The sequence below is a fragment of the Camelus ferus genome, chromosome 4, assembly GCF_009834535.1.
Source record: "Camelus ferus isolate YT-003-E chromosome 4, BCGSAC_Cfer_1.0, whole genome shotgun sequence".
Classification (NCBI taxonomy): Eukaryota; Metazoa; Chordata; class Mammalia; order Artiodactyla; family Camelidae; genus Camelus; species Camelus ferus.
The window spans coordinates 68,139,148-68,159,954 of NC_045699.1; the positions used below are offsets into that span (position 1 = coordinate 68,139,148).

The following is a 20,807-nucleotide window of genomic DNA, read 5'->3' on the forward strand; positions in this document are numbered from 1 at the left end:
TATTACTCCTGTAGCGCCCATACAGAGGCACTTGGTGCCGCCTTGAAGCTTAGCTGCCTCCTCTCTTCCAGGGAAGTCACTCGTTCTCTGAAAGACTTTTCTTCTAGCAAGAGAATGAATACTGGAGAGAAGGTAAGCCTGTCCTCACGCTCCAGTGCCCTGTAGGTTAACCCTTGCTTTCTCTCCAGGGGACAGGGAGGATGCCTCCTCAGCACAGGACTGGTGAAAGGGGGCGGGGGGACAGGCCTCTTTTCATCCGATAATTGTTTTGCTTTATTTTTGTATTCCAGATTGAGATCTGGAGGCCCCCCCCCTTTTTTTTTTTGATATTTGTAGAGAGCTGCTTTTTGTTACCCTGAGGAGTAATATTTACTGTTTTGGATCATGATACACTTTAAGCCAGGAGAGCTTGTGGAGCCTTTTTTGGCTCGTGGTAGAATTAGGATCCCCTTACTTACCTGGGCTTCTCCTTATCCTGATGTTTATCGGAGGGTTTACTCCTCTTAGTCAAGGGAAATACAGGTCTGATTGTGTCACTCCCTTGCTTAAAACCTGGTGGTGACTTCCTCATCCCAGCAGAACCAAACCCCACCATGGACACGCCTTGCAGCGCCCAGGTCATCAGGCCCCATGGACTCTAGTCTCATCTCTGCCTCCTTCCTCCTTGCACCCTTGCTCAAGCCATGCCTGAATTCCTTGCCTGGCCCTTGCCTTGTGAGGTCCCTGTCCCTTGGCTCAGGCATCGTTTTCTCTGGGAAACCAGGGAGGTGCCTCTGCTCTGTGCACCCACGCTGGTGATTCCTCCAAGAGTGCTGAGCCACTCGGTTGTAATGGCTCCCCTGCTCATTGTCAGCTCCATGAAGGCAGAGATTCTTTTTTGTTGTTTTCGTCCTTGTGTCTCCAGCACCTAAAAGTGCCTGGTATGTAGTAGTCATTCAATCAATTTTTGTCAGCTACGTGAGTGGGATTAGGTGGGTCACCCAATTAGAAAGTAAACAGACCCCTCCACTTGTCAGGGTGCAGATTCAAGCCTTTTCTCCCCTTCTGCCTACTTTCTACCGATCTACACACCTACAGCCTTTCTGCCGGGGTGAAATGTGGACCTGATGCCAAGACCACTTGAGCTGAGTGTGCAGAAAAGCGGTATATAGAGGAAAGATTGTTCTTCCCTGGCAAGAATTGTGCTCTCAATAACTTTCTAGTCCAGCAAATAAAATACAACTTTGCTAGACTTCAGAGTTCAGTTCCCCACCTATGATACAGTCATGGTATTTAAGTCAATAATTTTTGGGGGCCAGAGACCTGAAAATCTAAACACATGTGGTCTTGTGTTTAACAGATGCATTTCAGGGGTTATAGAGTGTGCACTCAGGATGTCCAGTGCTGGCTGTTATCCTGTCCTGTGCCCCACCCACCTTAGCTCAGGGCCACTGGGTGAGACCATATGCTTTCCTTTCCCTATAGACTACCATGCGGGACCTGTCCCAAATGCTGAAGAAAATGCCCCAGTACCAGAAAGAGCTCAGCAAGGTATGACGATCCAAAGTGATCAATTCGAACTGTGAGTATAAACAACTGCAAAAAGACTCCTCAAAGCCCCACTGTGCTGGTCACTGAAATCCACAAATTTTTAGTCATCTCCAGTTTTTATTAGAAAAAAATGAATGGTTGGGAAGACAGCTTATTTCCTATGACTTTCTTTTCTCCTCTTCCTCTCTTTTCCTCTGTATCCTTCCAATTCCTCACCCCATGGGCCTCACCCCAGGGCTGCTTGAGTGTCCTCATGATATGGCAGCTGGCTTCCCCAGAGTGAGCGGCCCTATAGAGGGAGCTCGGGGAAGTCACAGTGATCTGGGAGTCACACGTCACTTCCTCCACACTATTCCTTAGAAGCGAGTCACCCAATCCAGCCCGCGCTAAGGAGAGAGGGTTGAGCTCCACCTCCTGGGGGGACGAGTATCAAAGAATTTGTGAACGTGTGTGAAACCATCCTACCACCCTCTCCCCGACACACACCACTCTCTCCGTGGTCGGGTATGTGAACCTGATTGGACGCATGTTTCATCTCCTTTATGAGGCTGGAGACGCCTTGGTGCCTAGCAGTAGTCAGTGCCCAGTAGATTCTGCGTGAGTCAGCGGGCGATCCCTTGACCACACACCCTCTGCTTCGTCCTAGTATTCGACCCACCTGCACCTGGCCGAAGACTGCATGAAGCATTACCAAGGCACTGTGGATAAACTGTGCCGCGTGGAACAGGTAGGGCCATTTCCTTCTCTTTCTGCCGGGCCCATTTCTTTGCCTAGCTGAATTATTACTTCTGACCTTGACCATCCTGCAGAATCATAGGAAATAGAAATGAGAAAGTCTGCTAGATGGTGTTGCCTCAGCCCTCTGGAGCCAGTTCCACAGTCAATGGTAGGGACTAGATTAGTCTGGAGTGCTGTGCCGTTTGGGTTTTGCATGTCTGACTTGCCAGAGGCTCCCTGGGTTGGCAGAAAAGAGGTATGGAGCACCGAGCCCTCCCTTAATGGGGCTGGCTGAATTTTACCTCTTGAATACCTTTTCCTCCTGCCACAGCCACTCCAGCTCAGAGACCTAGAGGCTGAAAGGGGACAGTGCAGCCCAGGGTCAGCAGTGCGCCCACTGCCTCCCAAGTCACAGTTAGGATTGGAGCTCTGTCCCTGTCACTGATCTGTGTGTGTGCTTGCATCTCTCTGCTTTATGTTCCTTGTCTGCGAAGGGACGTAACAACGCTGCCACATTTTCCAGGAGTGCTGTGTGGCGTCACTAATCCTGGCACTCCGGTCCTCGTGCGTGATAACATTACTCAGCTGCAGTCGGCTTTTAAGGGAAGAGAGGGCACTTGACAATTCTGAAACCTCAGTGGGAGGTCCCTTTTCACAGAAAAAAACAACTCGAGTTCTCAGCGTGTGGCTAAGACTTAAATCTCCTGGTCTGACGTGACAGGCTCAGCTTAGGTTTGTGAGATCAGCCCTGATTCATGGGCTGTCTTCTGCGGGGAAGTAGCCCTGCTGAAATCCATCCATTTCACAGGTGATCTTCACGAACACAAGGTGTCTTCTCCAGAAGACCTTGACTGCCCAGGAAATAGGTTATCCCAAGATCAGTACAAGTGCAGTTGGGATTAGTCCTTGGAAGTTTAATTTTTTCAGAAGTTCTCAGTGATTGTTGAACTAGTTACATCAACTTTGAGGGAGTATGAGAGTCAGGTCCTGCTGAACAAATGTCTCTTGAGGCTGCACTGAGGGGTGAAAGGGCCTCGGAGAGGGGCACTGCCTTCCTCTGACCCAGGCTGGGAAGAGACCTGAACTTGAGATCATACTTGTTAGCCAGGGGCTCCTGGGATCTTGGGAGAAAAGGGGGAACCTTATGGCAACCTCAGTAAGAGCTACAGAGAAAGTTGCAGCTGCTGGTCTCAGAACAAGAGCAAGTTTGCTGACACTGATGTGCTGCTTCCTCAGGCCTGTCAATAATGGATCCGCCTCTCGCCTGAGCCATGAAGGGGGCGGGGGTGCCGTAGACCATGCCCGCTTCACTCTTTCCCCTTCAGTCCCCTTGTCGGCCCCTCCTCTCCCCTCATCTCTCGCAGTGGGATTTGCAGGTTTGGAAGCCCATGTTTTTCTTCTCCTCTCCCTAAAAGTGACTGAAAGATTAAAAGCAGAGGTTAAAAACCTAGATTAATTAAACTCAGCAAGCACAGCCTCCAGTGCCTGGGGAGCAAAGCAGAGAGTCCAGCCCGGCAGAGGCACCTTAAAGTGCCAAAGCTTTCCACGTGTGAGAAGCACATCCCTGTGAGCCCCGATCCCTCTGCAGGGCTTTGTACCCTTGAGGACCTACTGGGATTGAGGCTGTTTGCGAAGAATTGGCACAGACGTATCAGCACTCACCTGGAGGGAACAGCTTATCTTTAAATAAGATGGCAAATCAATGTGGTATCTGTTTTTGGAAAGTGAATCTTGGGACTTGGCTCAGTTCTCACGGATGCTGTAGGCACCAGTGCTGATTACAGTGCATCATGAGAGCACAGGTTCCTGTTTCGGACCTTCCCCAGCCAAGCTCCAATTCCTAGGCATTTATGATCAACCAGTTTTCTAATAGTTACCATCTACCCAGACTGTCACCAGAAAAGGGGCCAACGTGATGTGTTTTGTGCAGGACCTGGCCATGGGCACGGATGCTGAGGGGGAGAAGATCAAGGACCCCATGAGAGCCATCGTCCCCATTCTGCTGGACGCCAACGTCAGCACTTACGACAAAATCCGCATCATCCTTCTCTACATCTTTTTGAAGAACGGTAGGAATGGTGGAATGCAGAGGACGGGATAGGCCCTTTGGAGGGGAAATGAGGCAGCTGAGAGAGAGAACAAAGTGGAAAACAGTGTAGAAGACAAGGCAAAGGGTGTTTAGTAAGAAGATCCTTCACTTCAGGGAAAATGTGATGTAGGCAGATCAGTCCCAAGTAGAGGCTGAGAATCTCCCAGTGAGTCTAGAGTTAATTGAAGGTTCACAGTATTTCAAAGAGGATGGGGTGGGGACGGCAGGGAGAGCCTTTACAGCCAGTTTATCAGCAGATCTGCCAGAAGCTTTTAACTTGCCTCACATTTGCAAACTGTGCCTTTAAATCACTGATTTTTACCCACATATAGTTGCCCATAAGTGTCCACTATGAAAAAGATAGGAAAAGGGACTCTCTTGTCCAAGTTGACTGTGATGGGCCAGGGGTGGCGGGGACTGCTGAGAAGCAGGGGACAGATGGAAACACAGACTGTGAAGGGCAGTTGCTGACGGTCATAGCCCAGGATGGAGTGGCTGGAGTAGAACTGGGGTTCTGAGCTTGTCTGGTCTCACAGTCAAGTTGATGCGATGAGCAGGTTAGCTCCCACCAGTCCCGAGGAGAAGGGGCACAGGCCCCACACACCCTTGGCTCTGCTTCTGAGTGTGTGACGTGCAGTGGTGGGCACAGTGACTGGGGGTCTGTCCTTTCAGGCATCACCGAGGAGAACCTGAACAAGCTGATCCAGCACGCCCAGATCCCACCAGAGGACAGCGAGATCATCACCAACATGGCGCACCTCGGGGTGCCCATCGTCACAGACGTGAGGGCCAGCCTGGGGGCGGGTGGGGCAGAAGGGAAGCAGCGGGTTTCCTCTCTTCTCCCCTAACGTACTTAAGGCAGCTTGTGATATACTCAGCATCGAGAAGGAGAAAACAGACCCAGTCAGAGGAATGTAGGCATAGAGGCAGAAATAAAATCAAGGTGTAGCACCAGGAACCCAGACAGGCACACCAAGCAGCCACACACGCTCATTAAGCTGAGCCGTGTCTGTGAACCAGCCTAGAACAGGAGTCACGCCCACTTCACCCTGCGGGTCTGGGGTCGGTCCGGCCCTGCCGTGGGACACGCAGACTCAGCACCTTCCTTGAGGGTGAGAGTGTGACAGTGTCAGGCTGTCCTGCCACCTCTGAGTCTGCTGCGCTGGCAATGACTCAGGACCCAGTCGGGGCAGGTTGTGTGGGGGGCCCACAGCAGTGAGCTCTGGAAGAGGCCGGGGCAGGGGTCTAGGACTCTCCTGAGCCCTCCGCTAGGAACCTCGCTGGTGGAAACCCCACTTCCTGCGGGGAGTTGGTTCACACCTCAGTGCTAATACAGCAGAGTTGTAGGGGCCCTCCTTCTGGAAGCCTAGAGTTAAAAGCTCTGTTCCAGAGACCTGTGACTGGGGGTCGTTTGGTGTTTTCAGACCCTTGTTCACAAAGGGACCAAACGAGAATGGAGATGATTCATTCAGTGCATCCTGTGCAGTTGAAGCAAAAGCAAAGGATAAGTCATGCCAAAGCAGTATTTTTTACTATAGTTGACAGCAAACTATTTTTTAACTGCCTGTTTAAAAAAAAAAAAAAAAAGGCATATGTTTGCCATTTTTCATGGCTTTAAAGAACTAAGTTTGCTCCAGATTCTTGGGCTGGAGCCCACGGGGCATATTCTGGACTTTTCCAGGAAAACTTCCCCACCTCTTAGTCTTTGACAGGACTGACTCCCTGAAGGGAGTCCTGGGGGGAAGCCCAGGGGCCAACTCAAGTCTCCTCTCGTGTGTCTGCCTTCAGTCCACTCTGCGTCGTCGGAGCAAACCGGAGCGGAAAGAGCGCATCAGTGAGCAGACCTACCAGCTCTCCCGATGGACCCCGATCATCAAAGACATCATGGAGGTCAGCGCGGGCCTAGGGCTCTGCATCTGAGGCTTCCAGACTCACCTGCCTCAGGAGGTGGTGACACCTGGATTTTCTCTCTCTGGGGATTTGCAACCAGGCCTCAGAGGGTTTGTGAAGTGAGCAGTCCCAGGAGACTGCTAGATGCAGGTCCCCTGGATCCGCATGTTTTAGCCCCGTAGTAGAGACCCCTCGATGATACCACATCCAAAGGAACTAAACACATCACAGCATCTGAAGGTCGTATGAGTAGCAAGCTCCACGCTGAGGGTGCAGCGGGGTGGAAGGGCCTTGGTAAAGTGACCGCAGCCCGCCCTCTCCTTCTCCCGCTGCTCCCCAACAAGCCCTCAGGTCAGCCAGGGACCCTGCCAAGCATGCTTCTGTTCAAACCCACCCCTTGCCTGGAATGTTCTCAGTCTCCTTCCCACCTTCTGAATTCTGCCTCCCTGCAAAGTCCCCATCTGGTCACACCGTCCCCATATTCTGACCCACCTGTCTGACCGCCCGGCACCACAGAGGCCTCCCTAGACGCCAGCATGTGTCAGGGATGCTCTTGACGTGTGTGTGCTGCTTGCTGTGTTGGGTCATCTTTCTAGACCTTGGCCCTGTGCCCTCACCTGACCTGTCCTCTGGCACCATGCCTTATGCATAGTAGGTGTTTTGTGTCTGTGAATGTAAGGTAGCTCAATGGTGTCCCTCTCCTCCTTGTAGCTTAAAGAAACCCTGTGTAGAATCCTGCCCCACTGGAGCTTTGGGGTGAGACTTGGAGGTGATCTGCCCAACTCCTGCCCTCGACAGGTGGACAGGAATAGGGTCCAGAGAAGGGACCTGCCTGGGATCCTTTGTTAATTCATAGCAATCCAGGTGTTCCCACTGAATTGTATGTTAAAATAAATATATTTTAAATATATATAGTGAGTCAGCTTCCTATTTGTAAAACCCACAAACCAAAAGGATGGGTGAACATGAGACATCTAGAAGCCAGTTACGTTTCTTTGCTTGGCAGAATAGGCAAGCCAACCCCTCTGTCTCATTCCCTCCTTTGTTCTCCGCTCCCCTTTCCTCCCCCTCCTCCCTAGTCCCCCAGGAGACATGTGTGGGCTTCACATGGTAGCTGTTAGGAGTGCAGACTTCTCAGCACCAGTGGGTGGACAGCTGGATCCACCCACTAGATAATTAGGCCCTTGGAAAACCGAGGGTGTAAGGCCTTCTCTTGCCTGAGAGACTGTTTGTGCCTAGTCTTTACAAGACTGACGGCAAGTGTCAGTTTATTGGGCAGAATGCGACATTTATAGCCTCACATAGGATATAAAAGGGGAGAAAAAAGAACAAATTGAAAGAGAAGCAAGAAAAATTAATACACGTTTTCTCCTCTTAAAGAGCAGACCTACAACCTTAGTATCAGCCAGCTATGGAGCGTCTGGTCCATGGCTGAAAGCACCCGGCATCCAGCAGCGGGCAGGGGAGCTCCAAGCTCTGGTGGTTGCAAACCTGGCTGTGGTTTCTGCTAAGTGGCTTGTTCTTGGAATTGTCTTCCCTTGGTTCTGTCAGCCCTTTCCAAACAGATGGCAGGTCTAACAGCTGTCTCTCTTTTCTCCAGGACACTATTGAAGACAAACTTGATACCAAGCACTACCCTTATATCTCGACCCGCTCCTCTGCCTCCTTTAGCACCACTGCTGTCAGGTAAGTGAGAAAGCCCAGCAAACAAGAGGGGAGCCAGTGGGACCATGTCTGGCTGGATGGCGGCTACACGGTAGTCCTCTTGTGACACCACATGATCCCTGAGAACCCACCCCCACCCCAGCTCGTCACAGCCAGAGTGCAGGCCAGGCCCTTCCAGCGGCTGTGAGGCCCTTCACTCCCTGGCTTCCTGTTCCACCCTGGCTCACACCTCACTTCTCACTCCTCCCTTTTCTCATCCACTTCAGCCGTATCAGCCTCCTTGCTCTTCCCTGAACATGCCAGGCTTACTTCTGCCTCAGGACCTTTGCACTTGCTTTTCCCTTTGCCTGAAATGATCTGTCCCTAGAAATATCTATATGCCTACCTCTTATCTCCTCTGGGTCTTTAATCAAAAATTACCTTCTCCCATCCTTCCTAACCACCCTGTTTAAAATTACGGTTCATCAATGTTCCTAGCAGCATTATTCATACGAGCTCAAAAGTGGAAATGACTCAAGTGTCCATCAGCTGATGAATGGATAAACAAAATATGGTATATTCATATAATGGAATATTATTCAGCCAAAGATAGAAATGAAATACTTATCCATGCTACAATGTGGATGAACCTTGAAAATATTATACTAAGTGAACGAAGCCAATCACTAAAGCCCACATATTGTTTGCCTCCATTTATATGAAATGTCCAGGGCGGGCAAGTTTGTAGAGACAGAAAGTAGATTGATGGTTGCCAGGAGCTGGGGACGGGGGTGGGGAATGGAGAGCAACTGCTAATAGGTACAGAATTTATTTTCGGGGACAATGAAAATAGTCTAAAATTGATTGTGGTGATGGTTCACAATTCTGTGACTGTACTCAACACCATTGAATTGTATGGTTTAATTGAGTGAATTGTATGATACATGAATTATCTCTCCATAAAGGTGTCACAGAAAATAATGAGAAAAATCACAGCCCCACCACCACTTCCTGTCTCCCTTCCCTGCTTTATTTTTCTCCATCCATTTACACCATCACTTAGTATTTGCCTTGTTTACTGCCAGTCTCCCTGACTAGAATGTCAGCCTCACAAGGGCAGGGATTTGTGTCTGTTTTATCCTCGGTGCCTAGAACAGAGCCTGGCATGTAGCAGGCACTTGGTGTAGTCTGTTGTCACTTTTCATTCATTCATTAATTTTAGTAAGAAAGGGACGAGTAGGTCATCTGAATAAAGACACATTTCTCAGATGCATTCTTTTTTTGGGGGGTTGTAATTAGGTTTATTTATTTACTTACTTTTTTTTAGAGAAGGTACTGGGGATTGAACCCAGGACCTTGTGCATACTAAGCATGTGCTCTACCACTTTGAGCTATACCCTCCCCCTCAGATGCATTCTTGATGGAAACAGATGATGGAAATGTGGATGCCTTGGGTTTGCTGGATTTTTGCCATGTACCTGCTGATGCTCAGACGTTTCTCACCTTAGAGATGTGAGCATACAACAGTCCGTACTTCCGTCTCCGGGTTCTCCAGTGCTGTTTTCCTGGCCGCCCATGATGCCTTGTGAATGTATTTTTGAAAGCTCTTCCTCTGGTTCATCTCCTTTTTGTGCTCATCCACAAGGCTCTCCTGCTGTGCTGTGAGGGTGACATCTCCACGTGCCAGTCCCTGGGACTCTATACTATAAATGCAGTTCTCCTCCAGACTCTCTTCTCTGCCTCCCTCGTCTGTGTGGCCCAGGTTCCTCCCTGGCTCTGCTGTGACGTGCGGTTCCCAGGGTAACACTCTTCAGAAGTTGCACCTTTGTCCCTCGACTCAGACTTTGCCCACCCATCTTCTCTCTCCACCTGCCTTCTGTCGTCACTCTCAGGCCTACGTGGCATCTAGCATTGTGCATCCCCTCTGATGCCAGCAGAGGCCAACTGTATATTGCCAATGTTAGAGTAAAACACAAAATCCCACGTAGGGCCATAGCCAGGCTGACGATGGCAGACAAACAATTGATTGCACAGGCAAGAAAAGTGACTGTGAGATCGTCTGAGCTGGCCCAGACGGGTCCCGAGATTTGGGAAGTGACTTTACTGCTGTTGTAAGTCAGGAAGAGCCGTAAGATTCCACTCCCAGTGGGAGGGTATAGCTCAGTGGTAGAGTGTGTGCTTACCATGCACAAGGTCCTGGGTTCAATCCCTGGTACCTCCATTAAATAAATGAACAAACAAGTAAATAAATAAAGCAAACCTAGTTACCCCCCCCCAAAAAAATTTTTTTTTAATTTCCACTCTCCAGGGCAGCCTTGCTCTCCTCATTTTGTTTTGATTTTTGTTTTGTTTTCCCCATTTTCTTAACCTGGAAGCAACTCATTCCTCATTGTTTCTGAGGACAAGGTAAAGACACACTGAGGGAGGCCAGGGGCAGAGGGGACACCTAGGGAGCTGTCCCACCATTGAAATGCCTATTAGGAGGCAGCTCAGTGTCACCTCTTCCGGGAAGCCTTCACCAGTAATGCTTGATCAGGGCTAGACTGCCCTCCCATGTGTGTACGCAGGATGGCGCTGAGCTCCTCCATCAGAGCACATGCAGACTCGCTTCCTTCCCCGCCCTCCCCGCCCTCCCCACCCCAATTAAACCGTGAGCTCTTGGTGGGCAAGAGCTGTATCTCACTCGGGCCGGCTCCTCGCTGCTGGGGTGGCCTGGCCCCAGTGTGGCACCCAGTGCACATTTGTCCAGTGAATCAGCCTGAAGACAGGCCCTAGACTCTGTCATCGCTGCTGCAGACAAGCATGGGACATATGCGATCTGGGGTAGGTGCCTGGACCAGCATCACACAGGTGAAGCTGTTGAACGTCCACCTTTAAAGCTGACCCGAACCTGCCTGGTGCCTGCGTGTTTCTAAGAGTGACAGAGTCCCAGCACGGGCGCTCAGAGAGATTCTTCTCTCGGCAGCCAAAGCACTCGACACCTGGCGCTGCAGTTCAGTTCAGCCAGCACTTGCAAGGCGTCTGCTCTGTTTTGGCCACTGGTGTACAGAACAAATGTGAATGACATAAATGCTATAAATGCAAACATCACTGTCTCTCTCTCTCCACCTCTCCCCTGCCCCAGCGCCCGCTATGGGCACTGGCATAAGAATAAGGCCCCCGGGGAGTACCGCAGCGGTCCCCGCCTCATCATCTTCATCCTGGGGGGCGTGAGCCTGAACGAGATGCGTTGTGCTTATGAGGTGACCCAGGCCAACGGCAAGTGGGAAGTGCTCATAGGTGAGTGGGCATGTTTTCTAGAGGGAAGGGGCTGCTTCACTGCACTTTGATTCCATTCCATGCTTTGGTGTTCCATTCTGTCTTGGGTTCCCCATTGCCCCTGCAAAACTTGGCCAGCTGACACTGAGGGGCGAAGGGTTCCTTCCTCATGTCTGCACTGTATCTCTTGACGGGAGGCAGCTCCCTGTGGTGGGAAGTACGCGATCACAGACTCCAGCAGGCCAGGCTCACATTCCTGCTCCGCCGCTGCCATGTGGTCACCCCTGAAGTGCCTCCCCCTCCACGCTGTGATTCCCTTACCCAGCAAATGTGGTTAAGGACACCCACTTACAGCCTGAACTAGGCCTGAGGGGGACCTGTCAGTTTCCTGGCCACGGGCCTCACCTCCAGCAGGTGCTCAGTGAATGGAAGGTGAACTTTCCCCCCTCCTTCATTTGTCCGTTGGAGACGGACCGACAAGGCATGTGAGCAGATATTGCCCGAAACATACTGGCCTGACTGCTGGGCTCTGCTAAGGGTTCCCCTAACCAGTTCCCACCACTTGTAGGTCTATCGTATCCCTTCTGGTATTTCCTGCTAGTTTTCCAGAAGAAAGGAAGCAACCCATAAGAGCTGACTTAATGCAGGAGGAGATTTTTCTCCTTTTTCACACCTGCAGGAATTTCCCCAGTTTCTAGGGCTGGAATAGGAAGAATGAGCTGAAACATATCTTGCGTTCTCCAGATGCCTTCCTTTTGTCCCATCTCGCCCTTAACAAAATGGAGTTGCACCTGCCCAAGGTGCCTCTTGCTATTGATTGGCAAGAGGCGGTCAGCACATACTGCCCTGGCTGGGCCCTGCCCTTGCCCTTTATCTCAGTAAGATGTGTCCATATTATGCCTCCACCTTGGGATGACCAAGTCACAGTGCCCCCCAAGCTCTGAGAGATCATGTTCTGCAGACCAGCCCACATGGCCGGCCATTCCTGGATGTATCAAGATGGACCTGGCACTGTCTCCACAACCTGCCTTCCAGATACCACCATTCCGTGGGGAGATCGGACACCCCCTGGCCCTCCCTACTCCCTGAAGCCTCCTCTGGTCACCATCTCTCCCTGTGTTTTTTTCCTCTTTGTTTACGAAGGCCTCTGTGACAGAGCTTCTGTGTTCCCCGCTTGCATACATGTTGCATGGGCGTGTTGGCTAATTCTCTGCTCAAACACAGCTTTTCTGGGCAGAAGCTGTCCCAGCCAGGCTTTGGTGTAAACCCCCTTTTCCACATTCGCCCCGACCTGAGGTTGCCTTTTGGGAGATGGAGCCCCGGGGAGATAAGGCCGCCCGTGTGGATCGGTGGAAAGGCCTGGTGCAGACCGCTGACGTCCGCTGTGTGGCCTTGCCTGCCCTGTGCATGCCCGCCCTCCTCTCGGCCGTGTGCGCGTGCGCCGCGTGTGCGCCGCGTGTGCACCGCGTGTGCGCGTGCGGCTCGCTCTCACACCTCATTGGCTGCATAAAACATAGGCCTAAGTTGGCATGTTCCTGTAACGTACCTTTGTTCAAGCAGTCAGCCAGCCTCTGTTCTCCCGCAGGTTCTACTCATATTCTCACTCCCACCAAATTTCTCATGGACCTGAGACACCCCGACTTCCGGGAGTCCTCTAGGGTATCTTTTGAGGATCAGGCTCCAACAATGGAGTGAGAGCCAAAGAAACAAAGTAAAAGCAGCTTATTACAGAAAAGAAACTCTTCTACTCCGAAGGGTTTTCTTTGATTATTCCGTCACTCTTTTTCTTTATTTTTCCCTTTTTTAATTTATTATTTATTTGATTTTCTTTTAATGAGAAAATGCTTGCAGTTCTTAACACCGATTGAAAATGTGTCCGATGCTGCCCTCACCAACCCTGCCCCGAGAGCCGCTGGGCTCCAGCTTGCCAGCTTGCTCATGCCTTGGGTTACCTGCTGCTCAGTCAGACTGGGCTTTAAACCAGAAACGATAGTAACTGCTGTGGACAGTCCTCCTAGGAGCTGGGCGTGGAGGGGTGCCACAGGCACGGCGTCCAAGCCTGCTGGCCCCAGGGCCAATGTGGGCGCCAGGCAGAGAACACAGAGCACCCTCGTTGTGATGTGGGAACTTGAGAGTGAGACCAGCAGGTGTTCAGGGGACGGTCCTGTCCAAGAAGGCAGAACTCCAGTGGACGTGCCTGTGAGCACCTGATCATGAGGAAGGCTTGGCAGAGGGTGTCAGAACAGACTCCCAGTCACCGGGAGTTAGACGTGTAAATACCTTTTTCCCAGGACAGGCGCTTATCCCGAGGAGCAATTTCTAAGGGGTGATGAGATGATAAGCCACCTTATCCGTGGTGAGCTGCAGCCATCAGTGGAGAGTCGTGTCTCCTGTTCCTCCAGGGAAACCGGCACTTCATAGTCATTTGCTCTTGAGTAATTGCTTTTATTTTAATTATCCTGTGAATCCTTTTCAGGAGTTAAGAATCATACCCCTCTCTCCCACTGGAGTCTCTTGGTCAGACTGAGAGCCTCTGGGTAGAGATCTGTTCTCAACACTGTGTGCTGTTTTAAAGAACGTCCATGCTTGTGCCTTTGTTTCAGTTCCCAGGAACCCACTGTTGGTTTGGCAGATTGTCCAGGTTTTATTCTTGTCCTCGTTTCCTTCCTCTCTCTTTCCACCCTTCCTATGAGCTGGGAACTTCCTATGATGTGTTCAGGTGGCAGGCTGACACTGAAGACCTCACTGTAGCATTAATCATCCCTTAGCTTCATTGCAGTCAGTGATGAGGCCGTGTTTTGTGTACCTGACTTCATCTGCTCTGTTGATGATGGACCCTGAAAATACTACACCCCCGCTCCAGGCTGAGACGTGCCCAGTGAGTCAGGACCATGAGTCGCCTGTGAGTGAGCAGTGGACAGACCTGGACCCCAGCCCCAGCTCTGCCACAAGCACTGGGGTGACCGTGGGAGGTCGTTCCCACTGGACACAGGACACAGAACGTGAGGCAGCTAAATCTCAGGGCTCCGAGGCTCCTCTAGGCTCTGACCATCCGCAATGCAGTAATTTGGTGGTGGCTCAAACCAGGCGGCCCAGCCTGCTCGCACACTCTCTGGTGACCCTCAGAGCCATGGACATCAGAGCCCTGGCTAGGTGACATCAGAAGTGTGCTTGTTTATTTAAAGAGAATGTGCTCCATCCATGAAGGACTTGCTCTAAAGGTCGGAGCCAGAGGCTGCACTGTTTATCTCCTGCTCTTTCTGTCCCTTGGCTGAGAGATGGCTGCCCGCGGCAAGAGGGTGGAGAGAGGCAGCAAGTGGCTGTGAGCCAGGACGTGGGGCTGGCCATGGCCCTGGCATCCTGCCCAGACTGCCTCCCCCTAGAAAGCGAGGCCACTGGGTGGTGAGTAAAAGCAACTATTAAAAAACCAACCATTACTTAGAAGCACCTTAGAAGGCTGGTAATCAGAGACATCTGGTTCTGGTGCAGACAGCTGGTGCAGGCGGCAGGTGGGTGGACGGCCTCTGATGCAAGTTGTATTTTGAGACTTGAAGGACAGATGTTCAGGCGAGGCTGCGGCAGTGGCAGACCACTGGCAGAGCCTGAAAGAATCACAGACCCAGACCCCCAGGACTCCTGCTGGGACTCCTTCTGGGATTCCCTGTGTCACAAGAAGCCTCTCCTTTGTTTTACGTCCAGTCGGCACAGAGGTCTCGGCTGTCGTCAGAGCAGAGAAAGCACGAACAGACTCTGGTTGTATGTTCTTGGCTTCTGAGGTGCTTTGCTGGGCAGTGTTGGAGTTTAGAGAGTTCAGTTAAGAAAAAGTGAGGCACGAAGCCCTCACACCAGGGAGGTCAGAAAGCAGATGGCTCTCTGACTTGCCCGCTTCCACTGTGATTGCCCAGGTGACCAAAGCCTCGGACATTGCTGGGCGTTAGAGGGGCAGGCGGTCTCCTGCCACCATCAGTGTTTGCAGTCACTTAGCTTTAAGAGAGGAGTTCTTCCTGCGTGGCAGTGAATGAGTGTCCCTAGCAGGCGCCGTGCATGGGTGCTGGTGCCACGCTCTGTCCGTCTACTTCCTGTCTCTCCCGGAGCTGAGGCCGGCTCCCCAGGTCTGGGCTAAAGGGGGCGGGCGTGGAGAACTGAAGGGCACAGTTACCACCGAGCCTCCTCGCAATCCTGCTAATCAATCCTCCAAACTGTCTAAGGAATGCAGCCTTTTGATTAGATCTTCATCTCGTTGCTCTGGGGGAATGTCCAGGAGGCTGCTGGCAGCTAATGAAAGGGGGCTGGAAGGCTGGTTTTGACCATAATAGGCATTTAACATGGGGGAGTAAGTTTTTGCTTTTAATGTTGAATATTTTGCTTTATTCTAGATCAGGGTCAGATCAGCTTCATTTTTCAGTGGGACTCAGGTTTGAATCTGAATTCAGACCAGCCTGTTGCCCGGCCACTATTTCAGCCTTCCCTTGCACCTCCTCTCCCGGGTCGGGAGACCATGAGATGCCCAGACTTGAGGGCAGTGGCGTGGCTTCTGGGCCTGGCTGTGCCACCAACCTGCTGCAAGCCAGTGGTCCACTGCCCTGGGCGTCTCTCTCCCATCTGTAGGATGTGGGTGGGGAAGACCACTGCCTTGCAACCCTGGCAGGTCATCAGACTCACCTGGGTTGCTCTTAAATATACAGTTTAAATCTACCATTCCCTGGTGCCACCCTGAATATTCTGAGTCAGCAGGTCTGTTTCAGCCAAGTCCAGGAGCAGCCAGACCAGCTGATTGGTAAGAACTCTTCTGGTTTTCAGATCCCATCAGTGAGGAAGGAAGGACTGTGTCCTGGTGGAGCTCACTGTGTCTGGCCCCCAAGTTCGACAGTCTTTGAATGACTTTGTTTTGGAGACCACTGTTCACATTTCAGTCTCTCAGTCATGTAGAATAAGAGGGACCCTCAGAGCAGTGGACCCCACTTGCCATTCTAGAGGGCCTACATGGTCAGCCACCTATGGGTTCAAAGTGAGAACATTGCAAAATGTGGATTACGGACTTACCCTGCTCAGTATGCAACGTTTGTGGTTTTAAAGCCCTGCAGATGATTGTGTGGCAAGAACTGGATCCCAGGGGATTCGGATTAACACCCGCTGGTCTGTACCCTTTAAAGAGACCAGGTGGTTAGGGCCCAGGAACAGCATCCCTGGGGCAGGGAGCCCTAGCGGCCCCACTGATTGTCGGATACTCTTAGTCCTGGATGTTTTCTGGGGACACCAGATGGTCAGCAATCAGATAATATCAGAAAGTTCTAAAGTGTGGATTCCATCACCTCTTTTTGCCCTGCCCTCACCCCTGAATCTGCATGTCAGCAAGGGTAGGAAGCACCTGGGATGGGCGTCTGATCAGAGGCCTTTTGATTTTCCTCTAAATCAAGCCTGCCCTCTTGTTTCCTGGCGGATGGCTGCTGGGAGGATGTTAGGGACCGTTGGCATGTGTGTGGTTGTTGCCTTAACCTAGGAAGACCCTGAGATATGCCCTGGGCGGAGTTGCCAGCAGCTGTCATTCAGGTGTAGACCCTCAGACTGCATCAAGTTGACATTCAGAAGGCCTTCATTCTGGCAATGCTTCTGTTCAGAATTTAGTAATGTTTGTTCCTGTTTCCTCATTTTGTGGAGCAGCCTTTGACCTTTAGGATTAGTAGGAAGATTGGTAAGGTTACAGATATGAGAGTCTTTAGGGGAGGTTGGGTGGTATAAAAACACTCAGGGACACGCTGCTGAAACCCATGTCTGCAGACTCTCAGGTCTGCAGAGTAATGAGTCAGCTTTGGGCGCAGGGGCTGGTGCCCACTCAGGGCATCACACTGGGCACCTCTGGAAAGTAGCCGGGGATGGTTCCTCACTCAGGGCAGTGACTGGGTGGCTGGGGCTTGAAATGCAGGGAACAGGATGTTAAGAAGCCTCTCACACCAGAGAGGGCTTCACCAGCGTTCTCCTGGTCTGGACTGACCAGAAGGCTCCAGGCCCGCAGTGCCAGCAGTCACGGGTCAGCTGAGCAAGTAGGGACCCTGGTGTTTGGAATCATTCCCAACAAACCAGCCAAAGCCTTCTTTTGCCTGCCCTCAGGGTGGGAATATGGCGTCCTGGGGTTTGGTTTCTGGTCCCCTCCTCCCACGAAGGCCCACTGCCTTGCCCTCATCTCCAGGGAGGCACATTTTCAAGTACGGATCTCTTTTGTTCAGTTCTTCTTTCCCACCGGGATCTCTTTCTTTGAAGCCCACTGCTGCATGCGTGCAGGCCTCATGCTCACACGCCAGTCACCTCTGTTCTGTTTGAGTAAGTCCATGTCCAAACCACACGATCCATGCATCTTTTTTTACTGCACTTATTAGATCTCTCTCTCTCTCTCTTTATGAAAAAGGACTTCATTTATTTTTATTTTTAATTTTTGCAGTAAAATTATATCTAATTCCATTAGCTTAAAATTTTGCAAGCATTTCTAATCTCTTACAATGGGCAGTCTCTACAAGGTAAGGCCTCAGGTACCCCAGCCCTTTCCCCTTCACACCTGAGGTCCCTCCCACCATGGCAGGACCAAACAGCTGGCTCCCAGAGGTCAGTGGCGTCCCCAGGATGCTCTGTCCATCCACTCCCTCCCTACCTATACCATTCTTTCCACACACAGTCCCCCTGGCTAATCCCTGCCCCATTCCCAACCTCCTCCCCTGCCATTTGGTTTGGAATTTCTCTCCCTGGCTCCTCCTTGAGTCCAGAAGAGAATTAGAAGCACCATTCCTGTCCCCTGGCCGACAGCGCTGAGCCCAGTTGGAGAGGCGGGCTCCTTCCTTGTACAGCCCTGGACCCTGCCTGAGCCAGAGGATGTGTTCTGTTTATCCACAGCCCCCAAATGTCTCCCAGGCCTACTGTGACATAGCCCCCAAACCCTGTCCCCAACCCCTTCCCTGCTTCCACTAGACCAAAGCCAGGGTTGGGGCGGGGGAGGACACAGACATGGGAACTTGAAGGGCAGGAAAGGAAAGTGTTTGAAACCAGAGCCAGCACACTCACGGTCTTCTCTGCCTCCTCCAGGATCCACACACATTCTCACCCCACAGAAACTGCTGGACACGCTGAAGAAACTGAATAAAACAGATGAAGAAATAAGCAGTTAAAAAAATTAAGCCACCCCTCCAAAACACACACCCTCTCCCCGAAGTGCTCGCAGCCCCGACTGCTGACCGCCAGCCACCTCGGTTACTTTGCTGCCCCTGCTCCCTCCGCCGCCCCCAGCTCTGCACGCCCGGCCGGCACTGGCGCCGCTGCGTCCTCGTGTTGGATGATGCCCTCTTCTCGTTTGAAACAAAAGAATGCATTGTGTTTTTTAAAAAGAGTATCTTCTATATGTATCCCAGAGGAGAAGCTCGGTGTAAGGGACCCACTGCTGGAGGGTTTCTGGAACTGCTTAGGACGAGTGGACACCTCCTCCCCGTTAGTCATGATTCCATGACCTTGTACATAGTCCAGTGTGACCTGTGCACCTTGCTTGCGTTTGGGAAGATAGACGTTTGGGTGTTCTAAAAAACCCATTTGGGGTTGTTCCCGTTCTTGTTGGGAATCACTGAGATGTCCGTTCTTGGAGTGTTTCAAACTGAGGATTAATCTGTTACCTTCAACTCCAGTTACTACCCCACAGCTGGCTCTCCTCCAGATAAGCTTACAAGTGAAGCTCAGGTAACATCATGTGAGATTTGAGCTCGAGCCAACCTATGTTTCCGCGGAGGCTTGTTCCCCCTGGGGCTGGGGCCGGGGGTGTCCCGGGGAATCAGGCTGGGTGCTGGCTGGCGTCCAGCCTGTCACACTGCCTCCCTGGCCTGTGGCCACGGCTCTGTGATCTGAGGGAAGTTGTTCTGCCATCTGTCACTGTGCCTGGATGAGGAGGGGAGCAAGCTCCCGCTGATCTTTTGGAGAAGCGGTTAGACCTGGTCCTTCTGACCAGACCGCATCCTGCCCCAGGCATCACCCCCAGCAGGGCTCCTCCTCCTCTGTGGGCCAGCCTGGGTGGGCTCAAGGGCGGGAAGGGGCCAGAACAGAATGGGTTCTGCAGGCTTCTGGTCTGTGCCCCGGGCTTCAAAGAAGAGTAGCCCTTTTCCCACTCAGATTCTCCTCAGTTTACCATACTTCATAATACTTTGTTTTGTGTAGTTTGGGGTCTTAAGTCGTCGTGCTTGTAAGAGAAAACCATCATTTTATTATTCTCTGTATAAAAACGTAGCTGTATAAAACTTAGCTCTAATGCAAAAATTAAAGAGCAAATGCAGGAAGGATGTCTCGTCATCCTCAGGACTTAGCAGCTCATTCTCCGGTGGGGAGCACGCTCTTTGTTCTGCTGCTCTTGTCATGAACTATAACGACAGTGGAAGTCACAAAAACGTCCCGCACCCCGCCCCCACCCCGCCCCCTTTAACTCCTGCAGACCGTGGTGTGTATTACTGTCTCGTGACGTCGTTGCAAACGTGGTGTGTGCTAGTTCTTCGCGGCCCCCACTTCCCTTTCAGAATACGCTCCTCACCCACCCAGTTAGATGCATCGTGGCGTTCTCCCCCTCAAGGCTTTGAAATCTCCCCTTTGCACTCAGATTAGTTTTCAGGTCCGTGTCCCTTCTCCCCCTTACGAGCTCTGATTTCCTTAGGACAGACTGTAGGTACCTGCCTTGGTTTGTTTCTTCCTGTTACTGCTTGTTTTGTTCCCTGCCCTTGACCAAACAATGCTCATGCTTCAGGACCTTGTTTGTCCAACCTGTTGGTTTTCCTTTCTCTGTTATTTATATAAAAATAATTTATCAAAAGAATATTTTAAAAAAAAAGTTAGTCTGTCTTGAAACTTGTTTACCTTGAAATTATCAGAATCTCAGTGTTCGAAAGTATTGAAGCACAAACATATATCATCTCTGTACCGTTCTGTACTAAAGCACTCGAGTCTAATAAATAAATAAATCAGCACCCATCCACGGTGTCCAGGGTGACTTAGAGTCTGGTTTTACTCGGGAGCGGGAGAAGAAAGGCTTCGTTGATGGGCCACTGCGGAGGAGTCCAGCCACCCCTGGCCATGGCTTGGAGCCTTCTGGCTCCAGGTCACCATTACTTGCATTAGGACCTAGAGCGAGCTCACATTTGGAATGGATTCATGAAGTGTGTACTACGCTGTCTGAGACAAGGTATTTCTTTCATTGTCCTATTTCTCTTTATACAGAATTTCTCTCTATTCAGAGACAGCAGGAGATGGCGGGGCTTCATCTTTGCAGGTGGCTCCCTCCTCAAGCACATGGGGACAGTGCACTTGGGGCAGTTGGTGAGGTCACTGTATCAGTGTTACTGCTCTCCTCCTCTGTTCCTGCTGCCACATCACCTAACCTTCTCGTGAACTTCTTTCCAGAAGCCTGTTTGTGCCCTGGGGCGACTGCGATGAGTTTGGCCCAGTTTGGGGAGTAGACCCTTAAGTTAGGGTTGGGGTCACACTGCAAATCTGCCAGAATGAATACAGGGCACAGGAGAGTGGGGTTCTTTGCAGGACCTTCTGTTTCTACCCTCTGTCCCCCTCTCATTCAAATCCTGATCGCCTTCATAGCGTTAAGAAATCCAACAAGTCAAGGTTGGTGGAAGGTGTGTCTCCACACCCAGGCTGTATCTTGTCTATTGGT

The 20,807-nt window shown here is 51.3% G+C and overlaps 1 protein-coding gene and 1 non-coding gene across 3 annotated transcripts in view; both read left to right on the forward strand.

Moving 5' to 3' along the window:
- The window catches only part of STXBP1 (syntaxin binding protein 1), a 62,314-nt gene extending 42,192 nt beyond the window's left edge, over positions 1–20,122 (forward strand). Inside the window, exons 11-20 of one of the 2 annotated variants that reach the window (XM_032478498.1) lie at positions 72–132; positions 1,465–1,530; positions 2,177–2,257; positions 4,178–4,316; positions 5,009–5,118; positions 6,125–6,226; positions 7,827–7,912; positions 10,995–11,149; positions 12,714–12,839; positions 18,200–20,109. In XM_032478498.1, the coding sequence (XP_032334389.1) occupies positions 72–132; positions 1,465–1,530; positions 2,177–2,257; positions 4,178–4,316; positions 5,009–5,118; positions 6,125–6,226; positions 7,827–7,912; positions 10,995–11,149; positions 12,714–12,823 (910 nt within the window). In that variant the 3' untranslated portion in view covers positions 12,824–12,839; positions 18,200–20,109. Of the gene's footprint in view, positions 1–71; positions 133–1,464; positions 1,531–2,176; positions 2,258–4,177; positions 4,317–5,008; positions 5,119–6,124; positions 6,227–7,826; positions 7,913–10,994; positions 11,150–12,713; positions 12,840–18,199 lie in introns of both variants that reach the window. The other variant, XM_032478499.1, reaches the window with a different exon arrangement.
- Positions 10,020–10,091, forward strand: TRNAG-ACC. The gene has a single exon. It is a non-coding gene; the product is annotated as a tRNA-Gly (tRNA).
- Positions 20,123–20,807: the final 685 nt, after the last annotated feature.